Here is a 12,478-nt window from a genome sequence, read left to right as displayed (position 1 = left end):
TAAAAAAAAAAAAAAAAAAAAAGATAAAGTAGAATTAGTAGTGTTTGAATAAAGGATGTGTGTGATATTGATGACACTGAGAAAAGGGAGTTGCAGCAGAGGCAGTGATGCAGCATCAGATCATGCACAAAATATATATATATATATATATATGTTTATAAAGAACATAAACAGAACACAAAAACAAAAACATGTGTGTATAATATTATTAATACAATGTTGAATTTAAGTGGGGAGCTGAATTATGAAACTGGTGGCTCAGTGGGAATCAATCAATATGCTAAACTCTCTGCCTAAACCTTTTTTTTCTTTTTTTTTCCTTTGTTCGCTTCCTATCATTATTATTTCCCCCACTAACTCTATTTTTTGTTCCATTTATTCATATATTTATAGCGTAAGCATGACGTATATATTATGCATGCTAATTAACTCTTAAATTTTCATGCATCTTATACAATACCTTTCTTCATCGTATCCCTTCTATCCCTTAGGATGCTTTTTCACGGTATTTTAAGCACTTGATTGAATGTTGTCGGAGATTTTTTGGCACATTGTTCCCTTCGTACTTGTCTACGGAAGATTATATCGGTTGGTCTTCCAACCTTATGTAGAAAATCTAATCCTATCGTGAAAGATAGTTTTTTACGTTCAAAGCTTTTATGTTCTAATCGATGTAATTTGAGTCATGAATATATTGTACTTTGAGGGTGTTCGAGTTCTTGGATTGTGCGTTTGAGAACCTTGGTCCTTTATTTCTAAGTAGTACCTAGATTTTTTTTATTATTTTTTTTTTTTATTTAGTGGACTTCGTTCTTAAAGCATTTTCGTAATGCCATGGGTTATTAGGTTCTTGCTCCAAGAGTTTTTCCGAGACATAAGTCTTAATATACATTCTTCGACTTTAATCTAAGTTTGTAATATACACTATTAGGTATGAACAATATCATAAAGATCGTGGTATATTTCTTGAAGTTCTAGAAAAATCATGAATCTTTGTTAGGGTAATTAGGGGCAGTTTTGTCTTTTCTCTTAGGTCTTGGCTTATACCTTAACTTGGTTTACTTTCTAAACTTGATCCACAAATCTTGACATCTTAGATAAACTTTGATGCCCTTATATATAGGTATTACTTGAAATCTTATCATTTACTTTGAAATATCTTAAACAAAGGTAAAGGTATTTTGTTCATTTTACTCAAATTCGCTCAAACAATAATATATGTCTAAATAGAGAAGTTCCCATACTAAATTTCATAGGTTTAAATGAAGCAAGAAAAAGGATAAGAATTCGATGATTAGTCACGTGACACAATCGCACTTTTGAAGGCAGCGGACTAGCGATTGTGCGGCACTCACTTTCCAACAACAAGTGAGCTAAGCCAATTTGTTCTTGCGTCGTCTATGGCCAAGCGACGTATGATCGAGCCTTTAGCCTCAGTTTTAAAAGAAGGTTTTAGAAAACGAAGGCAGAGAGATTTTTGAAAGAGACGTTATATAAGCAACCAAGAGAGAGATAACAACGGTTTACAATATATAACCTTGGGTAGGGAGAAGTTGACAAAGTTATTGAAAATTCTTCCTTTTCTTCACTCTCCACAATTGTCTCCATACCCTCCAATTTAGTCTTAAATTTAAGTTAATTAATGCTTAACGATATCTAAAACGCGTCAAGTCTATTACGTCTCGTCATTAGTCTCACGGCTTCAAAACGCGTCTAGTAGGGAGAGGTTTCTACACACTTATAAGAAATGCTTTGCTCCCTTCTCTAACCGATGTTAGATCTTATCCATTCCCCTCGAAGGCCCAACTTTCTCGTTGACACATCGCTCAATGTCTGACTCTGATACCATTTTGTAACAGCCCAAGTCCACCGTTAGCAAATATTGTTCACTTTTACCTATTACGTATCGCCGTCAGCCTCACAACTTTAAAACATGTCTGATAGGGAGAGGTTTCCACATCCTTGTAAGAAATTCTTTGTTCTCCTCTCCAATTGACGTGAGATCTCACTATAACTATCGTAGTTATGTTATTAATCGTTTATCCCCTAAGCGTTCTTGGTTTATCCCCCAAAGCATATTCGAAAGGTTTTGAAATCTAGCATACCTCTTATTCTTGAAAATAAGTCATATATAAAATCTTAGGTCATTTGGAGTTAAATTGGTTTATAAACCAACACTTATATGTTCACCATCAAACTCTTCTTCGGAAATACCAACTTCTCTCCCTCTCCTTAAAAGGTAAGGCATGTTGGGCTATGGGGATGGAACTGCGGTTCTATCACCTCACTATGAACTAGAAACCTCCCTAACACTCAGCACCAAATATTTGGCGTGGAAAGTAGCCGATCAACAACTTCTCTAACTTCTGCTCTCCTTTGTCACTGAGGAAGCCATTGTTGTCGTCGATAGTCTCTCCACTACACGTGACATTTGGCTCGTATTGGAGTCTATGTTCAGCCATCATTCAAAAACTCTTGAACTAAGACTCAAGGATGACTTGCAACTGATGAAATGCGGTACCATACCTATTGCTGAGTATGCCTGTACCTACAAAACAACTTGTGATCAACTACATGCCATTAGTAGACCCGTCAAGGACATTGATAAAGTGCATTGATTTTTTCGTGGACTCGACACCAATTTTTCAACCTTTTCTACTACTCAAATGACTCTCACCCCTCGTCCTTGTTCAGTAGATTTAGTCTCTAAAGATGAAAGTTTTGAGTTACTTCAGTGTTCCCTTAAGTCTTCTCACTTCACTCTACGACATTCACAACTAGTTGTGGTCGCACCCGTGGAAGTCACCCTGCTTGCTTTAGCAACCAACGAGGTCGTTCTCATTCTCACAATAACAACTCTTCCAACCGAAGACGAACCCACTTGGGTCAAGATCATCGACCACCTCACTACTAAAATGGAAGTAATTAGTTTTATACGATATGAGATTTTAGATTTTTGTAATTAAAATAATGAAAACAATTGTTAATAGAAAAAAATAAAGAAAAAAGAAAAGAAATAAAGATAATTAAAATAAACATAACCATATATTTGGCATTTGGGGCATCATTTATTATTCCTGTCCTCTTCATTTATTTATATTTTTGCTTTATCTTTTCCTTTTTGTTATGTGGCCGTGATTCCTCCCCACTTTTCAACTCCCACACACACATCCTTTGCTGCCTTTCCACCTACCAAAATATTCTCTAACTCTAAATATTCAAATGAAAATATAAAAATCTTAAAGGCCTTAATAACGAGAACGCTATGATATCATGTAAAGAATGAGAAACATAAGTGGGATTAAAAGTCCGATTTTCATTTATGTTCACAGTGATGTGGGAGGTCTTTCTTCCAAAGAAAATATTAAGTTCCTTTAAGTTAGAATCAGACTCTTCCCGACTCAAATGAAAGAAAAACTTTGTCCCTAATGTGTAAAATTTCTCAAGGGAAAGAACTTACTTTGCTAATATCTATAATGAATTGGTCGAATTGGTGAGATCGCATGGTGAAGGAGCGTGATTAGAAAAAGAATTCGGAGCAAAGTTAGAAAAGTTTGAGGATCGAACATTGAATATGAGTAGTCGATGTGTGGCTTGGCACAACATGGACGTCTTGAGCCTAAATTTCTACTTACTCATAGTCGCTACTAACGTCTCATGCTCTTCTAAAACGAAAAATATAACTCTTAAAAGAAAACATCATATATAGTTTAAATGTCACAAACATTTGAAATATCTTTTAACTTTGGAAAACACAGTCATGGTCTTACGTGTTTAAATATGAAATACTGAAATTTAGAAAAAATAAAAATAGATACAAAATAATTTAAATAGATGAAATGAAAAAAAAAAAATTATTCTAACATAAGACTAGGAATTTAAATATGAGTCTACCTTATGCACATGCCACCGTCTCTACTCGCGATGTCGCCGTCATCCGTACACGTGCCTTACCTTTACCTGAAAAATGATATGGCACACCGCCTGAGCATTTCAAAGAATACTCTGTAAGTGACACCACTATAGGGGGTCATGCAAATGTAAACATATGCAATCATGCTCTAATGACCTATCTCTATCTCATACTACGGGTGACCTCCAGTCTCGGACTACTATGAATGTGTAGTACTTCCCTACACATGACCCCCACGTGCGAGTATGAATTCTCAAGGGGCTCGCACACCCCTTGAATCCTCTCTGGTCAAGCTACTCTGTTGTGACGTCCAGAGGTCAGCAAAACCCCTAGTGTCATGCTCCCCATGAACACCTTCATCATCATATTGTGTGCATCCGCACTTATCATCTCTAGAGGAAGTATCCCTATATTTATGAATATACAACATGCATGAGGTCCCTCTAAAGAATTCATTGCAGAGTAAAAAGTTTCGATCTTATTATTTGTGTGCTAACAAATTTTATGAAAGATCTCATTTTCTACGTTGATAATGTTGACATCAAAGGTGGCAGACAGTGAATAATTGTGAACTACTTTGTCATACGACTTTGATTCAACAATTTCCAAAATTGATAATAATTTAAGGTTTATTTGTCTTAAACAATAAATAAAATAAAGACTTCACCTAATGTCTATTCCTCTTCACTTTTCTAGAAAATGACTGCATGTGTGTTGCACATGGTACAATACTAATTCAAGAATATGGTGGCCAAGTCATTAATTATTTTTGGTTTTTTATATCTTTATTTTTCCTTTTTATTCAAAAAAAAAAAATGGTTTTTTTTCTTGTAAATTTAAATATTTCTTATTCAATATTTATTTTTAAATAAATTACCTTTTCAAAATTAATAATAAACCAAATGTAATTATCAAATCTTACGAAATTGACAATTATATATATATAACAGATAAATTCTGTAAAATACTTTTCTCTCATAATATATATGGAGAAGTGCTCGGTTAGATGAGATGGTGTGATGCATGAATAACACGTAACATGTGATCCTATTTACGTGTTATTATTTATTTGATGCATGTCTTTCGTTATGTTTGATTATGATATTATGTTTATAACTTGCGAGACACCATGATATACCATGTATGGTAAGCATAAAAGAAATACCATGTCTTTCGGTGTGTTGTGTACAAGCATGTGCAACACAATATTATTCACGCTTATTTCCTTTCCGCTCATTTTCGACAATGTGAGCGTGCGTTAGCCCGTATTTAAACCTAGGGGTATGTTAACAAGCCCGTCTAATGAGTTTTATGAAATGCATGTGTGAATCAGGATCATCCAACCCTACTAAAAAAAAGTAGATCCCAAGAAAAAGTCATGAAAATTAGATCTCATTGGTTGTGATCATATTATATGTAGATGTATTTTTCGACCCCAACAGTGGTGTCGGGACCTTATTTTTTAGGTTTGGAATCATGAATCTTGATGTAGATTGATACTAGATGTAATAGCCTAAACTCACAACTAACATATATTGTCCTCTTTAAACTTTTCTTAAAGTTTTTAAAACGTGTATGTTACGGAGAGGTTTTCATACCGTAATAAAGAATGCTTCGTTCTCCTCCCCGTAATAAAGAACGACACTTTTTGTGATTATTGACAACCCTTCTACAAGAACCACCATAAACTTAAAAATTCTAACCGAGTGACCCATGTGACACTTAGCTATAGAGTTATTGTCTTCTCTCAGTATCTAGATGTAAACCAGATTCTTAGCATCTAAACATTTTAAATATTGGACTATCATCCTAAGGACTCCCTAGACTAGCTTATCAAAGCTAATCTGCTACTAGCAATGCTAGTATCTAGGCTTTTGATTGCTGCTCACTGAACTGTTTGGTCTACAAGAGGCATAGGTGATCGTAAAACCATTCTATTTCTAGCGTCTTATTCTTGACTCAATACATTTATGCATACTCAAACCGGGAGATAGCTCAATCAATCACTTGGAGCATAGTTTTCATTTTCAATAAGCTCATGAATGCTCAAACAAGGAGATAATTCAACCAATCATCTAAAGTCTCATTCTATGAGCCGTTCAAATATTTGTAGACATCATATACATAACATACCTAATATTTTAGCTCAATCTAATATATATAAACGTGCATTTTCTAGTTATATATGACAGGTAATGCTTACATGTTAATATATTCTCGTCATCCCTAAAAATAACGCCTAAAATTAATTTGATCTTATAAAATTAAATGGTGATAGGGGAGGTTTAGAAGAGTGATATTTGGTAGGGTTTGGTGTTTTTAAAATTAAAGAAAAGAAAATTAATTTTATATATTAATAACTGAAATATTTTTAAAAAAATCATTACATACGACAGGTTATACTCGATGGTAATTCTAAAAAAAATTATAATAAAAGAAATCTTTTCAAAATAATTTCATAATTATTATTATTATTTATTTACTTAAAAAAAAATTTATGACCCTTGAATGATTACTATTTAAAATTTAAATTTGTGACGGTTAGTCGTTATTATTATTACTATTACCATATAAGAGTGTCAAGGGTACATATTTTGAATCTTGTTATGTTTTCGTAGGATCTATTGTGTACTATTTTCAATTTGAATTTGACTATAGTCCGTTTGTTGTTGTCTTGTCTTTTAGTCATCAATTTGAGATTTAAAGTCCCGAAAATTGAGTCATAACAGTAATTCCACTAATAAGATCAGAAAAGGTAACCACATGTAACATGTTACGTTAGCTATACTTTTCTTTTCGAATAGGGTTGAATGCATTGTATTTTTCTACGTATAGTTCAGCATACTGAATGGACTCTTTGGATGAGTTCATTAACGTACTCCCTAGAAATGCTTTGGGCTACCGTATGTTCATACTACTAAAAATCAAAAGAAAGACAACTAGCACACACTCCAATTATCAAAAATCACTAGGCGGGCTCGTGTGCATACCCCTAAAGCATAACTACAACTAGCACACACTCCAATTATCAAAAATCACTAGGCGGGCTCGTGTGCATACCCCTAAAGTATAACTACAACTAGCACACACTCAAATTATCAAAAATCAACAGAAAGAAAGAAAGGAATGTGTATCATACCGTGGTGTATGTGTCCATACAAAGCATATTTGGAAGTATCTCATGCTCGTGACATACAACATGCAGATGATCCCACATTTTCAAATTATGATACAAGATTAAGATGCACATCATACTTTTCATGACTTCCTATTTCTTTTCTAGAAATAACTTCATATGAGACATGCATATGTACATGATATATCATTTATTAAGTATTTTATAGGGCATAACGAGAACATGGTATCATGCCATACATGAATTGACATACTGAATGTTTGTAAACATCACATCGTACAAGTAATGACATGTAGGGAAGTAAAAAGGTTTGTGTTATTCATACGACAAACAATTCATCAATAAAATCAGAAGAATTTGAATTTTTTTAACGGAAAAATTCAATTGGAATATTTTTAAAATACTAGATGGAATATAAATTCCTCTTTGGTCCTTTTCATCATGTCACGAGGGAGTTAAAAAAAATAAAAGAAAAAGAAAAAGAAGAAGAAAAGAAAATTCTCAATGTAATGCCACGTGGATGAAATCTGGAGCCCCTACTTGACCCATCTCTGGCCCCCCACGTAAGGAAATGAGGTCTACGTCAGATATTGAATTAATAACTTTTTAAAAATTTTAAATTTTGTGGTACAAATTTATTAATAATATTAATTTGGACACCGAAAAGTGAACTCGACGTCGCTTCCTTTTTATCATTTTGTGTGGATCAGTCTCTTTGTCTGAGTGTTGAGAACACTTCCAATCATCAGAGACAAATCAAGATTCCGGTTGGTGGAATTTTTTTTTTTTTTAATTTTTTTTTCAAAAAGATTTCTCTGGGAATTTGTTCAAGTTTTGAAAATAAATTGTTCAAATGTTTCATTAATTCTCATCCACTGCTTTAACTCAGCGTTGGAACTTTTGAATTTCAATCGTCTTGTTTTGTTTGATTGCTGTTCCTTCTTCTTTCTCTTTCGTTTTTGGTGGAGATTTCTGATGGGTCTCTGCAACTCTAAACCGTCTCCGTCTCTGAATTCTGATCGGTTTTCTGAGAAATTTGGTTCAAGAACGCCTAATGGAGTGCCTAATTCGGCTCAGCGAAACTCTATCTCTTCCATGGGAGGAGCTTCGCCGCTACCGCCCAGCTCTCAAAATGGCACGGGGAATCCGAGAACTGACAGCCATGAGATGGAGAATGTGAAGAAATCGCCGCTTTTCCCTTTTTACAGTCCAAGTCCTGCTCATTACCTGTTTTCGAAGAAGTCTCCGGCGAATGCGAGTGCTAATTCCACTCCGAAGCGGTTTTTCAGGAAGCCGTTTCCGCCGCCGTCGCCAGCGAAGCATATTCGTGCGGTTCTAGCGCGGCGGCATGGCTCGGTGAAGCCAAACGAGGCTTCGATTCCGGAGGGGAGCGAAGCGGAAGGGATTACTGGTTTGGATAAGAATTTTGGGTTTTCGAAGCATGTTTCGAATAAATATGAGCTTGGAGAAGAGGTTGGGAGAGGGCATTTTGGCTACACTCGTGCAGCGAGGGTTAAGAAGGGCGAGCATAAGGGCCAACAAGTGGCTGTCAAAATCATTCCCAAATCTAAGGTAAAGATCTTCCTCATTTCAGCTTTGTGCTCTGCAACCATCTTTGATTTTGTTACAATATTGCTTTCTTTACACTCAAAATGGTAATCATTGTTTTTCAAGTTAACATGGATTTCTTGTTAATCTGCTTATTCTGGAGATCTAGTTAACATGGAATATAGGAACTGGCTTGTGGATCTTGAGGCTTTCTTTTTATGGGCAAATACTTTGTATTGCTTCAATAAATTGTGTCTAACATATACTTAGTAGTTCTTTGTTCTAAGAGTCATTAATTTAGTTGATTTCAGCTAAGTCTTGAACCTTTGCTCTGTATTTAAACAATACTATCATATGCTTTGCTTATTCTGGTTGCAACTGAAGTTTGTCTCCTTTTCGAATTGTTTACGACGTGTATTCTTTCTGGTAGATGACTACTGCAATTGCGATCGAGGATGTCAGACGGGAAGTGAAGATATTAAAATCATTGAGTGGTCACAGCAATCTTGTAAATTTCTATGATGTATATGAGGATCATGACAACGTTTATATAGTAATGGAGTAAGTTTCTTCGCTGTCGTCTACCTTTGATGCTTATGGAAAGTTCTTTCTTGATTTTACGGTATGGCGAGTCTAATCATGGCTTGCTTTTGATGGGTTATGCATTTTTCAGGTTGTGTGAAGGAGGAGAGCTCTTGGACAGAATTCTTTCAAGGTACTCTTATCTAATGCTATCTTGGATGTGTGCTACATGTCTTGCCTTCACTGCTATCGGGAGTTACTCCACGTATTACTTGACGTAAAACAAATAGTGGATTTGTTATGTATTTTGTTGAATCTTTTTCATGACTCGATAGATAATTCGATAAACCAATGGTTTTTTTCCTTTTCACTTCAAAAGCTTTGATAAACTTGTGATTAATTCTCTGATGTTCTCTTGACGTTTCTTTTACTATATTAGGGGCGGTAAATATACAGAGGAGGATGCAAGGACTGTAATGAAACAAATATTACATGTTGTAGCTTTTTGCCACCTTCAGGGTGTGGCTCACCGGGATCTCAAACCCGAGGTGCGTTATACACGAAGATAACTCTGCTTTGTGTTGTAAAACAGAATTTATTTGGTTAAAAAGATCTGTTTTGTTTCCTGCCACTTTATGAATTTTTGGCTAAGCACAACTTATTGGTGGATCAGAATTTCCTTTTCACTTCAAAGGACGAAGATTCTCTGTTGAAGGCTATAGATTTTGGATTGTCGGATTTTGTGAAACCAGGTTTTCCCCTAGTTCAGTTGGTATAGTTTATTAGTAACTCCATGACTTGCAAAATAGTTGAATGTTCTTTAACTTTTTTGGCAGATGAAAGGCTCAATGACATTGTCGGTAGTGCTTACTATGTAGCTCCGGAAGTGCTCCATAGAACATACAGTACTGAGGCAGATGTCTGGAGTATAGGTGTAATAGCATATATTCTTTTATGTGGCAGTCGCCCCTTTTGGGCTCGAACGGAGTCTGGCATCTTTAAAGCTGTTCTTAAAGCCGATCCAATCTTCGACGAGCCACCATGGCCTTCTCTGTCTTCTGAGGCAAAAGATTTTGTTAAACGCTTATTGGTTAAAGACCCACGAAAAAGGATGTCTGCTGCTCAAGCCTTGAGTACGTGCTTCATACCAATACTATTTTCTTCCTGTATTCATAATTCCCACTCTCATTTTTCTTTTGAACACAGGTCATCCATGGATTAAAAATTATATAGATGTAAAAGCTCCTCTTGATATCTTAATATTTAAACTCATGAAGACTTACATGCGGTCATCGTCTCTTCGAAAAGCTGCTTTAAGGGTTTGTTTCTGTACATTTGTATGATTTCCTGCAAATGCACTGTTGTTTTCCCATTATTTTTCTTATTAACTATTCCTTTTTTCTTGGGGTAATATGGTAGGCTGTTTCGAGAACGTTAACTATAGATGAACTATTCTATTTGAAGACGCAATTTTCACTCTTGGAACCGAGCAGAAATGGCACCATAAGCATAGAAAACCTCAAAGAGGTTTATTTCCATCTGTTTTCTCGTGTTTTTTTTTAAACATGGTCTTATGTTGGTTATGTTGATTGCTGTTTTACTTATCGTTAGGCTTTGATGAAAAACGTAACGAATGCTATGAAGGAGACGAGGATCCCTGATTTATTGACATCGGTAATATTCTGAACTATATTTTGGAGTCTTCTTTCTTTAAATTATCATTGCTTATGTTTTGCTTTTCTTTTGTGCAACAGCTAAATGCATTGCAATATAGGAGAATGGATTTTGAGGAGTTTTGTGCTGCTACGCTAAGTATCCATCAGCTCGAGGCTCTTGATAGGTGGGAGCAACATGCACGGTGTGCTTATGATCTGTTCGAGAAGGACGGAAACAGAGCTATTGTTATAGAGGAACTGGCATCGGTATGTTTGATTTGTTTGTGCTTATGATCTTTGCTTGTGATCAAACGTCAGTGCATCCACACACTTGAGAACTTAGTTATATCTTTTTGCATGAGCAATAAGGAAAACGTTAAATCTTGACTGTAGACATGGAATCCTCCACGGGTTATTTAGATTTTCTTTTAGAAGGTAAACTAGAGGAAGTCTGCGAGTTCCCACCTCAGTTGGAGAGGGAAATGAAACATTCTTTACAAGAGTGCGTGGAAACCTCTCCTTAGTAGACACGCTTTAAAACCATAAGACTGACGACGATACGTAACAGGTCAAAGCGAACAATATCTACTAGCAGTGGGTTTGGGCCGTTACAAAGTTCAATTCCTAATATGTTGTCAGAAAGTTCATACTTTGGTTTTATAACATGCATGGAATTCTTGACATGGAAATCTTACCTACAGTTTTGGGTGGAGTTGCAAAACCCAGAAATGAACTCTAATCTCTGGTATTGTGGACATTTCAGGAACTTGGCCTCAGCCCTTCAGTACCTGTTCATGCCGTTCTTCACGATTGGATTAGACATACCGATGGAAAATTGAGCTTCCTCGGGTTTGTCAAACTGTTACACGGACCTTCTAGTCGAACTTTGGCCAAACCATTGTAAGCTTTATAACTAGAATGTTGAAGATTTGTCAAAAGTATTGAGTGTGATAATTGAATCAAATGGCTGAGTTGAGAAATAGTTCGATTTCCATTCGGCCCGAGTTGTGGATACTCGAAACAGGGACGATGATCCAGTGGAATGAAAATGCAGGTGTTGGAGTAGTAGGAGTAGGAGTTTTCTCACTGTTTTTGTATAGGATTGAGTCAAAAGTGTTGTGTTGAAGTGCAAGTGAAGATAATCATCCAAGGTTTTGAGAGGGTGGCACTTGCATTTCCAGAGGTTTGAACTTCTGGATTGTAATTGTGAGGTTTCTTATGAGGAGTGTCTTCATCTATTACACTGCTTTCTTTCTTCTTTCTTCTGTTGTTCGAAGCTGCTTCCTTTTATTAGCGTATTCATTTATAAGATCAAAATTGTTGTGTTTTTGAGGGAAGGGTGCAGATATGAAGTAGAGCTAAAGAATTGAGCCACCGCTAACAAAATTGTTGTGTTCTTAATTGTTCATCTATTTCATAATCAAAGTCCAACTCAAAATAGATTACAAGTGTTGTGAAAAGGTATTTTAAAAGTTGTTATGTAGGGCCATAGTGCATGATCCTGGTTGAAAGACAAGTCTTTTCTATTTGCTATTTGGATGCACAACTTTTTCTAGGATTCCCTTAATTTCTCCGTTGGTGGCTTCAACTTGGCCATTTGTTTGTGGATGATAGGATGTGGATATCTTGTGTTTGACATTATATTTTGCGATCAAATTGTTCATCATTTTGTTGATAAAATGTGATCATTCATCGTTGATGAGT

General features: G+C 35.6%; 1 protein-coding gene across 1 annotated transcript; it reads left to right on the top strand.

The window, feature by feature from the left end:
* The first annotated feature begins 7,721 nt into the window (after positions 1-7,721).
* LOC111499701 (CDPK-related kinase 5-like) lies at positions 7,722-12,106 on the top strand. Its single transcript, XM_023151332.1, has 11 exons — positions 7,722-8,621; positions 9,028-9,158; positions 9,271-9,312; positions 9,559-9,667; positions 9,793-9,871; positions 9,956-10,252; positions 10,326-10,438; positions 10,539-10,646; positions 10,731-10,793; positions 10,874-11,041; positions 11,538-12,106. Exons 1-11 carry the CDS (start codon positions 8,025-8,027, stop codon positions 11,676-11,678), a joined length of 1,848 nt encoding a protein of 615 aa, XP_023007100.1. The 5' UTR covers positions 7,722-8,024; the 3' UTR covers positions 11,679-12,106.
* The last annotated feature ends 372 nt before the right edge of the window (positions 12,107-12,478 follow it).

Source organism: Cucurbita maxima, unplaced genomic scaffold (assembly GCF_002738345.1).
Source record: "Cucurbita maxima cultivar Rimu unplaced genomic scaffold, Cmax_1.0 Cma_Scf00027, whole genome shotgun sequence".
Classification (NCBI taxonomy): Eukaryota; Viridiplantae; Streptophyta; class Magnoliopsida; order Cucurbitales; family Cucurbitaceae; genus Cucurbita; species Cucurbita maxima.
Note: the sequence above shows the minus strand (reverse complement) of the source record. Positions and strands in the feature narration are given on the sequence as shown.